The following is an 18,038-nucleotide window of genomic DNA, read 5'->3' as shown; positions in this document are numbered from 1 at the left end:
TCAAGCTTGCAGCAGTAGACTTGAGGGCAGCAGAGTTTGTACTTTCCCAACCTCTGAACCCATCAGCTATTATCTAGTAAAGACTAAAGATTCATGTGCAAGCAGAGATTATTATTTTCCCCACATGTTGCACCCTTCGTGAGCAGAGCAAAATATGTAACATTTAGCACTTTGTATAAATGGTTATGAAAACTGGACACTGTAAAATTGCTAACAGGCCCTTTTTGATTACATCACGGTGTTAGCTGGAGGCAAACACAACTCACCTCAGAGTAGTAGACCACATAATAAGAAGTAGTAATGGCTCAAAATTGAAGCTTTATTGCCTACCAGCTGTCACTGCTAGTCAAAGAAGATTGAAGACAACTATGGTTAAAGGGAGTAAAACAAAAAGATTGACCATAAAGTCTCTTTACATTTGAACAAATTTATTACAAAAGCAAATGAATAGACAAATCTGTGGAAATTAGTAGATATTGAAGTTTTTTGCCTCATTTAATACACCTCTATATGGGCACCATTAGTTGCATGAAGCACATCAAGACGGTACTCGATTTCTTTTCTTTATCCAACACTGTCCCTGTCTCCATACATTTCTTGTGCCATGCACCACTTGATGGACATGACAGTGGATGCTTTCCATACTTAATCCTGTAGTTTCGCTAAGTCTGCGTATCCGATTTTGTTTCAATAAACCACGATACACATTATGCCTTTTCTTAAGGAGTAGCCATTTTTAGGGGTTTATTTAACAGAACCTATTTCATCAACAGGGCACCTCAAATACACAAATGCAATGTGATTAAAAACTTTGCTAACCACTGAGTACACAGAAGAAGTCTGATTAACATATGTCATCAATTGCTTTTGTAATATTTTTTTTTAATTGTAAAGCGACTTTGTGGACATCCTGTATATTCAAAATAACACTCACAACCCTGCAAATTGAGCGACTGTACATATTCAGTAGAGCATATATTTTCTTCAGCCATCGTGTCAAAACAAATACACAACACTTACTAGCTAGTGTCAACTAACATGCTTAAAGAATTGTTTTGCCTCCACCTAAGCTCCACCCATAAAGAATGTTCACCAATAGAAAAGGGGTCTATGTACAGTGTTATGCAAGGCTGCCTTGTCATTATATCTGTGCCACAAAAGTTGAATGTGCTAATTGAGCTGCACCATATTGGTCATGTTGGTCAATACATGTGTCCTCTCACATCTCATCTAATGTGTGGTGTATGGCAGTGTCTGAATAATAATTGCACTGTTAAATTTAGCGTTACTGTGTAGGCTATGACCTTTCGTACTCATCTTAAGGAAAGTTGAAACAAGCAGCAATTTCAGAATGGGGAAAAACAACTTCAGATTGGGACAATGGTTGTGGTAGTAAGGTGTGTTTATTTTGTGTACTTCTTTGCTGTTTGCTTTGAGTGTTAGCATGAGTCTTCTAAGCAGTTTTACACCAGCTTTCAGCATATGCTCACTTGCAGTGAGTTCAGTAGCAGAGTAACCTTAGTTTTCTTTTATCTCTTTGATTGGCATGAAGCAGCAAAGAACAAGGGCTGCAGCAGATTTTTTCTGGCCCTTCATCTGTCAGACGAGTGCAAGAACTTGTGTAATCTCAAAATGAACACATGTCCATTTCTCTCCATCAGTCTGTGTAAATTAGACGCCAGTCACGATAATAGAAAGCCAACTCTGACTGTGTACTTTGGTATCTCACTCTGCTCAGTCAATGTAGTTTGACCTCCAAGCTTTTCATTGTAGACATCTCTGTGGTATTCTGCAACATTTCATATTACTGCAGCACAGTTTGAAGGGAGCTTTTGCATATATTATCCTGACAGTCTCTTCCATAAATCTGTTTGACTCTGACACTTTGTGGCCATCATTTAGCAATCGTTTGTCTCCTGACACCTCGCTCTGCTTTATTTGCCTTCGTCCTGCATTTGTTTTGGATGTTGGCAGTTGTTTTATGCTTGTACCTGTCAGCTGTTTGAGAAGAATAATAAGCAGGAAACGTTGATGGACTGCAGAGTATTCTGAGTGAACACGATAAAAGGTAATCGATCTTGAAATTAAACTTCTCTTTCTCTCTCATCCTTCCTCCCTCCCTCTCCCTATCCAGGTGTTCAAGCTGAAGGCTGTCCAGCTAGCTGAGAAGCTGCTTCCTGCTTTTAACACCCCCACAGGAATCCCCTGGGCCATGGTCAACCTTAAGAGGTCAGTGACACTGCCAGTGAAAACCACCCCCTTCATCCAGTAGCTGCCCTGAGATGAATATAAAGAGAGATATGCCGCTCAATATTCCTAACAGTTGACCAAGCAGCCTTGAACAAATTCTAGTGTGACTTGACAGATTGGTCCTTGCACAAATGCTGTAAATTTTTATTTAATCTAGAGATTTTTCACCTAAAGATAAATGTCTTCATTGTATATTATCAAAAGTTGAATCTGCAGTAATCCCATTTTTTAGACCACTTGGGGACAGTAGAAACTAGCTATAAAGACAACACTGACATACTGCCTTATATTGATAGGGTGAACCATTGTGGATAGGGCTACAGCTATCCATTAATTTAATAAAGTATTCTACTGGTTATTTCATCAATTAATGGAGTAATCAGATAAGAAATACTTTTAGTAAAGAGCAATTGTAAATATAAAAAGGAGAAAATAAGTCTCTTAAAATGAAAAACTTACTGATTTCCTTTTTAGAAAAAATATTTTATAATAATACACAGTATACTACTAATACTGTGCTCTACTGTATTATAGTATGCTATAATGCATATAACAACTAATTATACACTGTGCAGTATTGCACTCTGTAGGCTCACTGTCCTGCCCACAGCACTATGATTATGGTTAGAAGTCACAGTAATAGCCAGTCAACACTGAAGTCTGTGTCACAGTCAGGCAAAGCAAGTGTAAGCTCCTCCAATGAGACAGAGCAGCATTGTGTGATAGGGAAGTCAGCAGATTTCACTGAAGTTAGAATCACAATCTTATGATCTATTTCTGTGATGATGAGCAAGCCCATTTTCCCAGTTACACTACTGAGCAAGTTGAGATGAAAGCAACATTTTAAATGTTAAATTTTAAAATTTCTTTCTTTCTTTTTTTTTTTGTTTGAAGACTCTGCTGCCGTACAGTATTGCATTTCAGAGTAAAACACAGTGTGCATCTGTCCGCTCTTTTCACTGCAACACTGCATCAAGATTTAAGGAGTTATTAGTTTGAAAAGTAACAGTGGCAGTAAAACTATATTTCACATGCTGATGCTTAAATGTAGTCAACTGTGCCAAACTATTGTTCTGATGCCCCAGCACTGTGCTGTATGTAGTTATTTAGTTTCGGGTTCCTCAAGGAATCGGTTCAGATTGTCTGTATGTTTTTGGGGCGTCAGCCAAAGTTTAGTTCAACAATGTTAACATTTGAGATTTTAAGTCAGCCCCCCCACATGGGTACATGAATCATTGCTCCATACAGGACACCCTGCCATGAACTAGGGATGCACCAATACCACTTTTTATCAGACCAAATACAAGTACTTACTGCACACTGCCAATACTGAGTACAGATACAAGTATTTAATAATGCCATTACAGTTCTTGACCACTGCACTGACCTTGTTTTGTGTGTGTGTGTGCATGCATGCATGTGTGTGTGTGAGTGTGAATGAAGGAGCCGCACAGTCACAGACAGGAGAGATGATGCAGCCGTGTGATAATAAATTACATCAAACCTGAAACGTTGGAGCTTATCAATATTCTGGTCTTTAATAATTAAGTTCTGGGCCCATTTAATACAGAGTTTCAGTACCCATCCCTACATGCGAAACACACTGTGCTGTATAGCTGTCCGGATTTAAACAAAGCCTCAAGGCAAATTATTTGCCTATGTTTCAGCCCTATATTCAACTAGTTTACGCCCGCTGGGACTTATTGGCTGCAGTCAACAGGAGCACTCTGTGAGGTTGTTTCAGTTTTACATGGAGTTACATGGAATCATTAGTGAATGAGGACAAAGAGTCTCTCACTGATAATAATGGCTTGACCAAAAAATAGGTGGGCAGCAGCAAATACCTTGAACTCTGCATCATGTTGGTTCTTTAGATGTTTTATCAAGTTGCTTGTGTGGAGCGGCTACTTTACATGACATGGTATTGTGTGGAGGGTATCGGAGTAGTTTTATGAGTATGAGTACATGAGGACAGCATCAGTATTGGTGCATCCCTACCCCATGAACCCACTTCTCTTTAACTGAAAGCACTAAACAGAATGCAAATAAATAAAGCAATAATATGAGTGACAATGCAAACACAGTTCAATATAAATCAGTGTATTTGTGGTACAATGAAAAAAATAACACACAAAAGAAAATGTCTGACAGGCAAGTCCAAATAATCCAAAGAAAAGTCCAGATGCTATTCAACTAAAAAAAAGAAAAGGAAAAAAAAAACTCCTCAGGGAACAAACAGCAAAAGCTAGAAATTCAGTTTGTTCAAATCTGTCCAGAGTAAACCCTCTTCCCCCACAAATCCATGAAAGATCTCTCAAAGAGAAAATAAACTCAACATCTCAGACAGTTGATGAGCCTCTACACAAAGGATATAATTTCCTGGGCAAAGTTCTGTATTTTGCTGAGGCCAGGGGTAAGGATGCATGATAATATTGGCAGGTCATCAGTATCCTCCCATAAAGGCTTTAAAATTAAATATCGGTATTGATCTGAAATTAAGATTTCTGTAGATAGGCAGGCTGATCAGATGCTGCTTTAATTATGGGCATGTGATGTGATTATGTCTGCGAAGATTTTTGAGGCATCTGAAACTGATAGCAGAGTTGCTATTTGCAATGATCAGCATCAGTCATGAGAAAGAGCCAATTCACATTCCTTCAATCCTACAAATGTAATAGTTCTTCTTAAGAACAGTCATCTCAGTTATTCCGACTAATTTGAGAAGAACAAAGAAAAAAACTGTCAGAAGAAGTTGTCTTCATCATTCTTAACAGTACATAATTTGGTGACCTTGTATTATTGCCATTGTTGCTACACTCAACTTCAACCTGAATAGGATTCTTACTGGTTTGAATAACTGAAAATACACTGTGCGTGTGTGTGTGTATGTGTGTGTGAGAACTGGGCTTTGAGTCTTCAGGGTAGTTTTTGGAACTTCTGTGAACAGGCAGGAAAAGGCTCTGAAAGAAGTGTTAAATTTAACTTTTAGAGACCTGTCGTCACCCTGTTAGCCTACAGCTTGTAACAATGGTCCATTTTCCTGTTGTAGTCTGAGCCTGAAATGTAACATTACCTTAACATCTCCATCCCTTTCTGTTCCTCGTATTGGTTTCTACTGCCTTTTTTTCATGTAATTGTACCTGTGAAGAGAGTGAGAAAGTGTGTGTGCCTGCATGTGTGTGTACTCCTTTTATCTCAGTCCCTTCCCCACTGCTCTGTTATCAATTTACTTATTCATTGAATGAAACAATGAAATGAAATAAAATTGCAACATCAACACACAGGCTACTTTGTTGCTAAGCACTCTAGCTTGGTGTGTATATGAGAGTGTTTAATCAGTGTTCTGTTACATGCATTGGCCTATTGTTGTGTGTTGTACAAGCAAGGGCCTCCTTTTCTAGAGGTAATTCTGATTTGTTAGAGAGCGGACATTGTGTGTTTTGTCTTAATCTGCCACCAGACAAACACACAGCGGTGAAAATGCAGCTACACATGTTCAAACACACTCAGATGCCCCAAAGAGCAATTGTACACACAGGAATTCAGTCTTAACAGAAAACACACACACGTGACACATCTTTCTTCCTTCATTTGATCAGACAAACGAGGTGCCTCATACATGTGCTTCCTCCTCAGACACAAGCGCGCAGCCACAAATTGCAACCTATTATGCACTCATGTAAAATTAATGTGGTTCGAGATGCCTCCTGTGCCACATATGGTCATGTGTAAATGTCATTTTACCTGCTGTGACCAAGACAAACTCCTGAACGTAGTGAACCTGTTGCACAGACTGCAATCAGTGCAACACCAACACCTCCTTCTTTCACTAGAATGAAAAATATATATTATGGTTTGCAGTATGGAAAATAATTAATTTTTATTTTAGTCATTTCCAGATCCTGGAGTATGAAAATAAGGAAGAAAAGTGTTGAAAAATATGTGTATCTGTCTACCTTAATCTCTTTTCTAAAATGTAAAATTCTTAATTTCTAAAAAATAAACATCTCTGCCCCAAGTGCCTTATTACTAAACCATATCAAGACATCCACAACCAATCTAGTTTAACAGAAAATGCAGCAACATTTTGAATTGCATATACATAGACTAAATATAGTCTGAAAAATCTAACAAAGCCTGGAAAAGGATGTTTTGAAATGGAAAATGTACAAACCAAGGGTTTGGTGATGTTATAAAGAGCAATAGTATCCTACCTGAAATTCTTTTACATTTGGAGAGAATTGCATTTTGCACTTGAATTGAATTTTAATGTGTATTTAGGCTGTTATTTACAGATATTAAGTTTTCTTTATATTATTTACTAGAAAGTCAAGCCAAAGATGACGTACAGTTACAGTATGTAAAGATCACTGCATTTGATCTTTTTGCTAGAAGCTCATATTTGTTGTTTTCTTCCTGTTTTGATTTTTAACCTTTCACTTCACAAAGTCATTATTAACCAGTGAATTATTAGTCAAAATTATTACTCAAACTTGTCACCTGTCAGCCTTGGCAGATACATGGGCATTTTGTTCTATGAGCCATTTAAAACCTTTATTACTCTTTTATATTGGCTGTATGGAGTTCTGTATTTTTCTCTTACTGTCAAACTCTTCATCATATCAATCTTTTACCTTCTATGACTAACTCTGTTCTCACTCCTCTTGTCTTCTCTCTCTGTCCTCACCATCTCTTCATGTCACCTTACCCCTCCTTCTTCCCCCTCTCCCAGTGGTGTTGGTCGTAACTGGGGTTGGGCATCGGCGGGCAGCAGCATCCTGGCTGAGTTTGGGACTCTCCATATGGAGTTTGTTCACCTCACCTACCTGACAGGGAATCCTGCCTACTACCAGAAGGTAAATTAATGTTGTCTATGTGTGTGTTTGTGGCATCTGGGTGTCCTTACATTTGCTTAGGAATCTTTTGCATAGTAATATCAAAAACTAGCATTTTTGAAAAGGTGAATATCCTCTATTTGGGTTAAAACTTAGACTGTGTCTGGTGCTGATCACAGGTGATGCACATCCGGAAGCTGTTAGCCAAAATGGACAGACCCAACGGGCTCTACCCAAATTACCTGAATCCCCGCACGGGTCGCTGGGGCCAACGTAAGTACAACTTTTGGTTTAGAAAACTATGGAGTTTGCATCAAACATTATTTTCAGGAGCAGGGATGCACAATTAATAAAATATCAATTGTGTTCACAATTTTGGCTTCCCACAAATGAATGAACATGATTGACTGTGAAATTGATGTTTAAATTGCAAGCCCCACTCACAGAAAACTCGGCTGCATATCAAATCAAGCACTTCCCAAACTAACAGGCAGCCACCCTGCAGTGGCAGCCTGTTCAAAAGTTCCTGGATGTTGCAGCTGCAGTCCTGAGTAGAAATGTAATATATAACTGGGAGCAGACAGGAGACTTTGAAACATATCATCATTTGTGGTTTTGAAGTATTTCAGATATAGGTTGAGTGATGTTGAGCAAAAACAAATCCTATGCAAAGTGTGCATGAGACTTAAATCTGTGCTGCAAAGCAACACAACTAACTTGTTCAACCACCTGAAAACACACCACAAACTGCAATATAATGAGTAGATGAAGGCCAAGAAGAATAACATCACTAACGTCACCTCACTGCACCGTCGTCCTTGTTCAGCATAAACTCACATCCATAATAGTGATGCTGTACAGCATGTCATTGTGTGAATGTAGCACAACTTAAAAATAAAGACAGCTCTGTTGATTTAATTTTCAGTAAAAGTCTTCTTTTGATCCACAGATTTGCACATCAGCAGGAAAACATGGAAGTGAAAGCAGTGTTCTCTTCATTTAAATGTAAAAGTGCATTAAAAATATTTTTCCCTAAAATCAGTGAATAATCATGATAAATAACATTGATCAAAATAATTATGATTGGCATTTCAGATATATTTGTGCAGCCCTATTCATAAGTCACTTTAGCATTAAATTACTGTTTCACCTGACAGAAGTAAATACAAGTGGTTAATACCCGAAAACTTTGCAAGTACCTTCATGTTTTTTTATAATTAAAAGAAACTTTTCAACAATTGTAAAATGAAATGAAAGTTTAGTTGTTGTGAAGGCATTTTTGTTTTCAGCATTTAATTTAAAGAACATACCTGGGTCACTGATTTACAAGCAGCCAGTTGAGAGAAGTGTCAAAGTTTCCTTGTGAGCTTCAGAAGATCGTGTACCAGAAACACTATGAAGAGAAACAGGAGAAATCAACCCTGAGTGAAGGAGAAAGGAGTAGAATGGATCTTCTTTAATGAGAACAAATTGAAGCGAGTAGAGGAAGATGGAAGAAGAGGGGGAACACAGTATTCCCGTTGTATTGATTACATTTTGGCAGTGTGCCCAGGGAAATTAACAGTTCACTGAGTGAAGCTTAATGTGCAGTGGCATACTGTTCTTGCTCTGAAACCTGCCATTTCCGGTTAAAGTAGGTTTCAGTAAACATATAATTAAAGATGGTGAGACACCATATATGTTGGTCAGCTGCACCTGCAATCATTTCCTACATCACTCAGCTTGACACTTGGTGATTGACAAATAGTGTAATTGTGCTCACACTGAGAAAGTTGAAATTGTTAAAGGATAGGTTGACTTTTTTCAAGTCTGTGTCACAAGAGTGAAGTTTGTAATAAATAAACTTAATGTTTCAGGTAAAGCTGGAATTATTAGTCGAAAGATTGATCCTACAGAATCCTTACATGATTATTGCTTTAGTGGACTGTTGAGTTAGATTTTCTTCTCCTGATTTCCGTGAGTTTGGTCTAATTTACAGTGTGTCAGTCATTTAATTGATCTTCCATTAATTCAGAATAATCCACATTTTCTTTCATACATGCAGTCTGGATGTTTGTACTTTTCTTTGGATATTATTTGGAATATTTCAAGTTATCATCCAAGTATTCACATGGGAATTTTAAGTATTCCTTTTTGTTTATTTTTCAACATGTCACTAGAGAGAGTTTGGAACCTGCAAAAGGCATTTAATAGAGACTGAGATGCTGGATTATAGATATGTGGAGGATTGACGTTGGTTATCATAACATTTCAGCAGAATATTGAAACATTGTTTATAAAAATATTCTTTTTTGTGTTCAAGTTTTTTTTTGTTTTTTTGTTTTTTAGAATGGAGCACTATAATTTCTGCCTGTTGATCAGATATAACTCTGCTCGGTTTTACTCTTTAGTTCAGTGAAAGGAAATGAAGAGATTAAATCTGTTTAAAATTGAATATCTATATATATCTATATAAGTCTCTTCAGTTTCTCCACACTACCAAGTAAATGGAAAATCTGCAGTACACATACATGGACCATCCTCAGAGGAGAAAACAAAGCTGCCACTCTTAAAGGGACAGTTCACTCATACACACTTAAAAACTCTTTTCAGAAATCAATCAGATCTAGTTGTTTCATGTGTAAACTATTGTAATCAAATATCTCTAAAACATGGCAACACGTACCAAAACAACCTAGATGGATAAACAACACTACAGGTAAGAGGAAAAACTGGGGTGAACAGTCCCTTTAGAGCAAAATACAGATTTTTTTTTTTAACAACTACTGTGGTCTAGCAAGATGAAATCTCTGTTTTATTTGTTTTACTTGTCGACAAAACAAATGGAGAGCAGCCATGGTTGGATGGATAAATGGAGGGGCTCATTAATAGATGGGTAGGTGGCTTGCAGTCAGACTGATGTATTTGTAAGTACACAGACTTTGGGCCAAAAGCAGGGAAAAATAAATGGACAGAAGATGGAGAGAGGGTGGATTGATTGATGAATGGGTGAGTACATTAACAGATGGATGGTTAGCTGTCGAGCTGCATGACTGGGCAGCATGTGATGACGGATGTTTTGTTTGTTTCCCCGTATGCGTGTGAGTCAGGGAGCGAGTCTTTCTATCAGTATATATTTGATCATAAAAATAATGTGTATGTGTTTGTTTTTGTGCACCAGTGTGTGTCTGCTGCATCTTTATCTGTTGATCTTGCATCCTACTGTGTGTGTGTGTGTGTATATATATATGTCGTCTCATGCCTGGACACATTAATTAGCTGCCGTTCTACCAGCTGATTGCAGCAAAGCAGCACTAGTTTAATTAAAGCTCACCACTTCTCCAAACCAACCTGACCTGTTGTAGTGCCCCTTGAGCGCTCCATGGAGAGGCTGCATGATACGGTGAGAGGTCTGTAATTAATGAATGTTCAAATTGAAAGGGCTCCGAGCAAAAACGCCCTTGAATATTGATAAATAATTGCAAAATAAATATAATGCAAATGTAATGGTTAAAATATAATAAAAACAAATGATTAGGTAAGATACCACTGATGAGAATTTTCTTACTGCTACCACATTTCCAGTTTATTTACTGAGCTATGAAGTGTTTAGTAGTCATGTGGCTACTTTACCACTACCTTGCCTGCTGTAGATTATTTCTAGGTGTCTGTTGCTGGACAACTGTGTTGAAGTGCATTATAGTGAAGAAAAAAGCTTTTAGGGGAGAACATATCACTACACTACATTATCAGCATAATCCTCATAAATAGCTGCATGAATCAAAAAAAGAAAAAGCAAAAAAAACATTCCATGTTGTAATATTGTCTTATTGAATCTATCTTCTGCATATACTGCAGCACAACAAAGCAGTCACCTTGATTTGTTGAGAATTACTTTCAGGCATTATTGTGATGTGAGTCAAATCTTTGAACAGTCAAGGCCCCCTTTTTCTCTCTTGTGCTCCATGTATCTTGATCAAATGTCTGCATAAAATGAAGTCTGACTATTTTTTGTGAAGACTATGTAAACCAAGATGCTTCATTTATTGTCCACATTTTTCAAAAATTAATGAAAACATTTTCCGACATATTTGTTAACACTTGAATAATCTTTCATGCCACTGGGTGGGCATTTCCCATGGCAGCAGCTGACTGCCATTTGATAGTGGGCACTGCTATGAGACACACTATAGACCTCTGTGGTGTGCTTAGTCTAGTTCTCTATAGCCTACAAATTTTGCTTCAACACACTCCCTTTTTTAACTCCATATACGGTTAATTAACATTTAAGAGGACTGTACTGTTTAGTTTGTATTCTACTCGGAAAGTTAAGTTAACCCAACTTGCTAACTTCACTGTAGCACTCACTCCCACTAGATGTTACTTTTTGTTCATGTCTGCCCATACAGATATTTCACCTTTCAAATTTTTAATCAAATTCTCCTTGAGAATATTAAAGTAAGGGATGGTATTGTGGCAGAAAATTCTTTGGGAAATGAAAATTAAAACAAAGCAAGAACTCAAGTTAAAACAAACTCCAAGGACATACTGTGTATTGTGATTTCTTGTAAGAATTTCAGTTTGACTCTAATTTTGTTTTTGTGGAATCATATTGACAGTTAGGATTAGAGATTTGATAAGAGGAAGAGCCTTGAAAGACAAACATCACTAAGTCATGTTTTTGAAAGAACATTACACACATCAATAAAGCAGCAATAAAGATCCTCTACAGTCGCTGCTCATGGCACTGGCATGATACCATGATAATAATTCACAGATTCAGGAAGGCAGAAAATTATAATACATTAATCTCAATAAGATTTCTCGCCAAGTAGGTTTACATGTTGACAATAAAATCTAGAAAAATATTATAAAAAATATGTACAAACTGTTATTTAAATCAGCAGCTGTACAGTTTTGTGCAAGAATGTGCATAATATTCTCCAGGGAATGTTAACAGTATGCAGTATGAGGTAGTATTGAGATGTTGTTAACTACATGTAGGTGTATTACTAGTTTAACTACATTTTACAGCAGTGGGGTGGTAGTTTAGTTATATTCAAATCTCTAGCTTTTTGAGCGCTTTTTGAGCTACTTTGAATCATAATTACAAACTACACATTAATAGTAATCTCATGACAATTTTTTAACATACAATATGACAAATTATTCTTCCAATTAATTCAAAGGTTTAGTCCAGATAAGATATGCATTGTTGTGAGAACGTGATTGTTATTTGCACCTGTAGCTGCTACAGCATCAAACAGGAACATATCAACTCCATTTAAATTCACTACAGGACAACTTTGACTGAGGTTTTAGGACTGAACAGAGGCAGTGTGGCTGTCTCATGTTAGATTTATATGTACTGGCATCTGGGCACAAAATGAACACAAACCACCAGCCAGGATCTGCCTGCGGCCTGAGTGTTTTTCTGTTATATCAGCTGCTGTGTCAAGTGAACAACCACCATTTGGTTTTGTTATCTTCTTAAACAGTATAATTGGTTTGGTTCCATCCTGCTTGTTGCTGGCAATACATTGTCTTTCATCATGGTTATGATGTGTGCATGTGGGAGTGTAAGTGAGAGAGCTTTGTGTGTATGTTTGAATAATGAGCATTTGAGTACTGGGTGAGAAATGTATGGGAACGTGTGCCTGTGTACAAGACAATGTGTGAAGTGTTTGAAGGGTGGAAGTATTTGTGGAGAGTGTGTGCAAATGTATCACTGTGTATAAATTTGTGTGTGTGTGTGTCCCTTATTGTGGAGTGTAGGTGTGTAGACAGTAGTTAAGCCCGACTAATGAGGAATGAGGCTGAGCTCCTCTCTCTTAATGAGATCCTGCTGTGACTGACAGCCTTATTACCACACACTCCTCTGTCTTACTATAACACTGCTGCCTACACACACCACCCACTCCCTCTTTTTAACCTACTCACCGACACTTTTCTTTGCTCAACGCATATGCACACACGCCCGACAGTCTGTCAAACACTCCTTTCATCAGTGGATTTTCATATGGCAAAATTAATTACTACTGAAAAAGACATTAATCAGAATTGTAACATTGTGTTCTACATAAGTTAAACTCCACTTATGTACAACCTTAAAGCTTATGAAAGTTGATTCCTTATTTATTATTATTATTATTATTTGTCTCCCAACAGCAGACATTTTGGCACAAACATAGTGTACAGTAGAAATGGCCTCAGACCTTGTGTGCTTTTGTTGTGTATAGATCTTTTTGTAGCCCAATAATCAGAACTTCTATTTGGTTTCACTTCACGAACAAGTCTAACACTGTGCATAATGCATAGCTGGAACTACATCTTAATCCCACTATACAACCTAGTCTTGTACTATCACAGCTTTTGTGTGCAACTATTATCTTATTTTTATTTTATTCATAGGGTACCAAGCTAAAAGCTGCCCAGTCACAGACACATAAAGCCAGCCAACACAAAGGATGCACCTCAACCAACTCATACAACCTGAAGATAAAGTAAATATTTGTTGCAAATGAGACGCAACTTTGCTTTTCACAATTAAAGAATGTATTAACACAAGAACAGAGGCACTGCTTTTCCAATAAACTAAACAACAACAATTTCTCAAACTACAAGAAACACAAAATACTCAGTTCTCCTTGCTAAAGACAAGAACAAAGACAAAAAACAAAAACGGGTGCTCCCATAGCTCAGTTGGTAGAGTATTTGCCCCATGTACTGAGGCTGTTGGTCCTCTGCAGTGATCGCTGGTTCGATTCCTGCCTGTGACCCATTTACTGCATGTCATTCCCCCTCTCTCTACCCCCTTTTCCTGTCATATCTTCAGCTGTCCCTATCCGAATAAAGGCAAAAGCTCAAAAAATAATCTTTGAAAAAAAAAAAGACAAAAAGAACTTAGTTGGAAACAAAACAAAACACAACAGTCTCTCCTTATTTGCAAAAACAGCCTCTCCCGATTTGAAGAAAAAACAGTCAGTCAGACAGACCAGGGAGCAACAGCCAGCTCTCTGGATCACGCCAGGAGGTTAATGATCCTGGCGATGTTTTCCTCCAGCTTGTGTTGAGGTGACTGGTGATGAATGAGGGACTAAGCTGTCCCAACTTGTGCACACTCTTGTGCACCACTATTTGCAAACTATACATTCTGGGAACAACTGTCATTTCTGACTTGTGACTCCACTGTTTGCAAGGAGGGCGCTGAGGGTGATGCTGTGTGACATCAGTTTAAAGCGACACAGTGGCCGGCAGCAGCAGACCCACCTGCACTCCATTGACTCTTTACAGTCTAATCAATGGATCGAGGACTTTCTCACTCTTAATGAGTGACACACTGCTACAGGCTGATCAGGCTGTTTGTCTTTACTGTAATTCTTTGTTTTTACCTTGGTCCTTGTACCATACACCTTGTATTTGTTGCCAGTTGTGTGGCAACTTTACTGACTCTGACACAGGAAAGTAATGTCTGCACTCTTAATCCTGTCTACAAATCTTTGTTTGTCTTGGTTGTCCCCAACTGCGATCAGTGAGCACAACACCAGACTTCCAAAACCTAAAAAAAAAAAACTTTTCTTTTTGCATTTTTGCTTTCTTTTTGTCCTCCTGTTGGTCCCTTCTCCAGTTAAACCATTTCAGTTTGAATCAATTGTTGATAACAGTAAAAATGTAAAAGAGTGTACTCAGTAGAGTGCAGATCTCTGCCAGGTGTGTTGGAGGTATGTTGGTGGGGAACACAGAGTGCAGGGGAGCCTATGTATGAAAGAGAATGTATGAAAATGGGTACCATTACCATGGATTAGAACAGCAATATGAGACAAACATTGGGCACAATGTATACATAAAGCAGACAGTATTATTCATATTATTTCAGTGTGAAGCTGTGAGTCCATAACATAAAAAAAGTATCTGCCAAGCCTAACATGACCACCACATGTATGTTGTCCTTCGCAGAAACAAGGTTCTACACTGAAGCAGTTGTTAATAATTTGTGCCCCTTACCAGCCACTTATACCGGAGTATGGAGTCTGCAATCAGTTGTGGTATAAAACAGAGCTGTCAATAAAATAGGTCTTTTGAGGTTTTTCAAAAATTGTGATTCACCACAACCACAAGAGGCCCTTGAGCATACAGTCATTAATGTGCACAAAAAGTATTAGGCTGATGGGTCTAGTAGTATGCAGGATTAGCTTTGGACAGATCCACACACACGACTAAATGCACAATCCCCTCTAGGCTCACATCTGGTGGAGATTATAACATTTTGTTTTTGGCCAAATTGGCTGTTAATTCAAATTAATTTTAAATGATAAACACACAGTATCCCTTGTGCACCATGCTAGATTTTGTAGCTGTATAAGATTTGTAAAAAAAAACAAAAAAAAACTAGTCAAATCAGTCAAAATGAATTGTGTGGTGCTTGAACATATCATGATCTAGAGAGTGGAGACTGAAACATGGCTGACCTTTGCTGTTCCGTTCCTCATTGGGATGAGTACTGCATAGAAGCAAATTGTACTGTTGCACTTGATAACATACAAAGAAGTTATTAATATTACCTCAGCAGCCTGTGGCTGTGACCTGTGTTTTAAATCACAGTGTGTTTGAAGCTTTGTGAAAATGCCTCCTTGTATACATGCATCTTTCTGCCTGGGTTTTAGTGTTCGTTTGAAGCAGCCTCTTCAGCAGACCCTGTCTTTGATTGACAGGCGCTCCCCGCATGACCCTGATCCTTTGATTGGCAGAAAATAATGGAGAGGATAGGAGTTTGGGGAGAGTGTGTGGGTGGATGCTAAGTTGAAAGAGTGTGGGAGTGATTGTGAAACAGGGAAAAATAGAAGGTTAATGGAAGAATACAAAACAGATCAGACAGAACTTGAATGAGCATTTCCTATTCTAATTTGTATTGTAATCTGCATTGCCTTGTAATTTTCCTCTTTCCATTCAAGAACTGCCTTATGCAAAAGGGCAGTTGGAGCTGCAGGTGGTGTATTATCTTTATTCTAGTCTGATGCTGTGTTTTCAATTTCTGTGATTTTACTTTTACTTATTTGTGTGGTGCTCCCTGTGATACATCAGGAACCATGTTTGAAACAAGTGGTTTTGCTTTCATGTGCCATCGCTTCAAATGTGTTTTCACATATTTTATTGTAGAAATCAAACAAAGGCTCAGTCAGTCAGGGGATTGGCAAACAGATAGAGAGACAATGCAAGATGAGCACAGCACGACATTATTCAGTTTCTAAGATAGACGAGAGTCTGGTAATTTACAGGCTTAGATAGAAAAAAGCTTGTGGACAGCATGACAACTTTGAGGGAATATTAGGGCTGTAACTCACAAGTTTTGTCTTAATATGATATATTGATTTTTCAGCAAATATCATATTGACATTAATATGATATTTGCCGATATCATATGCCATCATACAATTTTGAATTAATTCATTTCAGTGGCCTGCAATCAAAATCACACAATATCACGTCACCTTCCGTTACATTTATGTTAACTCACAAAAGCAGCTAACTTATGATCCAACAATTTAATGACTGAACTCTTCCAGACATCTGTAACACAGACATGTCATGGGAATTTCAGAATGAAGGCATATTTAAAGATGATGTTGATGATGATGCAGATAGATTAAGATTATTTTTTGGGCTTTTGCCTTTTCTTTTCTTTTTTTCTATTTTAAGAAAGCGAGTACAGAGAGAGAGAATGACGTGCAGCAAATGAGCCACAGGCAGGAGTCGTACCGGCAAATGCTGCAGAGGACTAACAGCCTCAGCACATGGGGCGAATGCTCCACTAACTGAGTTATTGGGGCGCCCCTGTAGATAGATATTTTCACTTTGCAACGATCATATTGGTTCATTGAATATTGAATTGATTTATTGAGCCAGATCAGTGTATTGTTACACCCCTATTGTATCGTTATGCCCACAAACGGTGCTGGTATTGGCTTTGTTTTAATTATGATCGTGTTACTATGAATATCATCTTCATAAATAATAATTTCATTCTAGACCTTTAACAAAGTCAACCTTCGACAAATTATTTGTGACATTTTGTCATATTAGTTCATATAGTCACGAAACAAAAAGAGAGAAAACCAAAACAAAAGACACAACTTTAACATATAAGATGGACCTTGGAAAACAAACAACTATCATATGAGAAAGTGAAAGCACAGGGTGAATTTTTGTCTTAAGTGTCAGTTTTCTACTTGATCTGACCTTTTAATTGCTGACTTCACCTAAAATGTGATGATACAATAATCCAGTTGTATGTAAGTCTCACATTTGAAAGTTTTTAAAAGTTTAGTTACAACTTTGGAAAATGTGGCTGTGTGATGGTGAAATATTTTTTTCTGTATTTTAATGGATTTTCTGTCACTGTGCTGCTAATGAATTATTCTGCACGTGAACAGACAGCTATTGAATTCCGATCCAAAGAGAGCGGAGATCTGTCCTCTCCAAAACCCTCCTTAAGTTAGAGAGCTTCATCACTAAAAAAGAAGTTAACCTTTTCAACTTTGAGCTGCACTTGGCTCACTGCTGGTGTTAATCTCCTACTCAGAATGGACATTAACTGCAGTAGAAGTCATCCATTTCTGTTGCTTGTCTGGATCTGTTCAAAGTGGCAGCAGGCTTAATAAAGTAGCTCAAATGTCTTTCTTCCCAACCACCCACGTCAGCATTATACCATGTCCACATGTGACTGCACAGATCAATGATGATGGCTTCTCGGTCCTCTCCTGCTCTTTCATTAGCTTTGATCTGTGGGATGTCTCTGTTTTTCAGCAACTAACTCGGTGCTGAGTTTTTTGCAATTGATATCAGTTGATTTGGTTGTGTACTCTGCCTCCTGCCTGTCAGCACATGGAGAGCTGCGTTTTTCCCCACTTTGCTCCTTGCTGGCCTGTTACAGTGTATGACCTTAGTCTGTGCTTTTTCATAGCAGCAGGCTTTATT

At 37.9% G+C, this 18,038-nt stretch overlaps 1 protein-coding gene across 1 annotated transcript in view; it reads left to right on the top strand.

The window, feature by feature from the left end:
- The window catches only part of man1a2 (mannosidase, alpha, class 1A, member 2), a 153,817-nt gene that overhangs the window by 115,268 nt on the left and 20,511 nt on the right, over window positions 1-18,038 (top strand). The window contains exons 7-9 of the mRNA XM_084724956.1: window positions 2,135-2,229; window positions 6,983-7,106; window positions 7,265-7,358. Of these exons, the coding sequence (XP_084581082.1) occupies window positions 2,135-2,229; window positions 6,983-7,106; window positions 7,265-7,358 (313 nt within the window). The remainder of the gene's footprint in view (window positions 1-2,134; window positions 2,230-6,982; window positions 7,107-7,264; window positions 7,359-18,038) is intronic.

Source organism: Lutjanus erythropterus, chromosome 8, assembly GCF_056507025.1.
Source record: "Lutjanus erythropterus isolate fLutEry1 chromosome 8, fLutEry1.hap2, whole genome shotgun sequence".
NCBI lineage: Eukaryota > Metazoa > Chordata > Actinopteri > Lutjaniformes > Lutjanidae > Lutjanus > Lutjanus erythropterus.
This window is presented reverse-complemented; position numbering and strand designations above follow the sequence as displayed.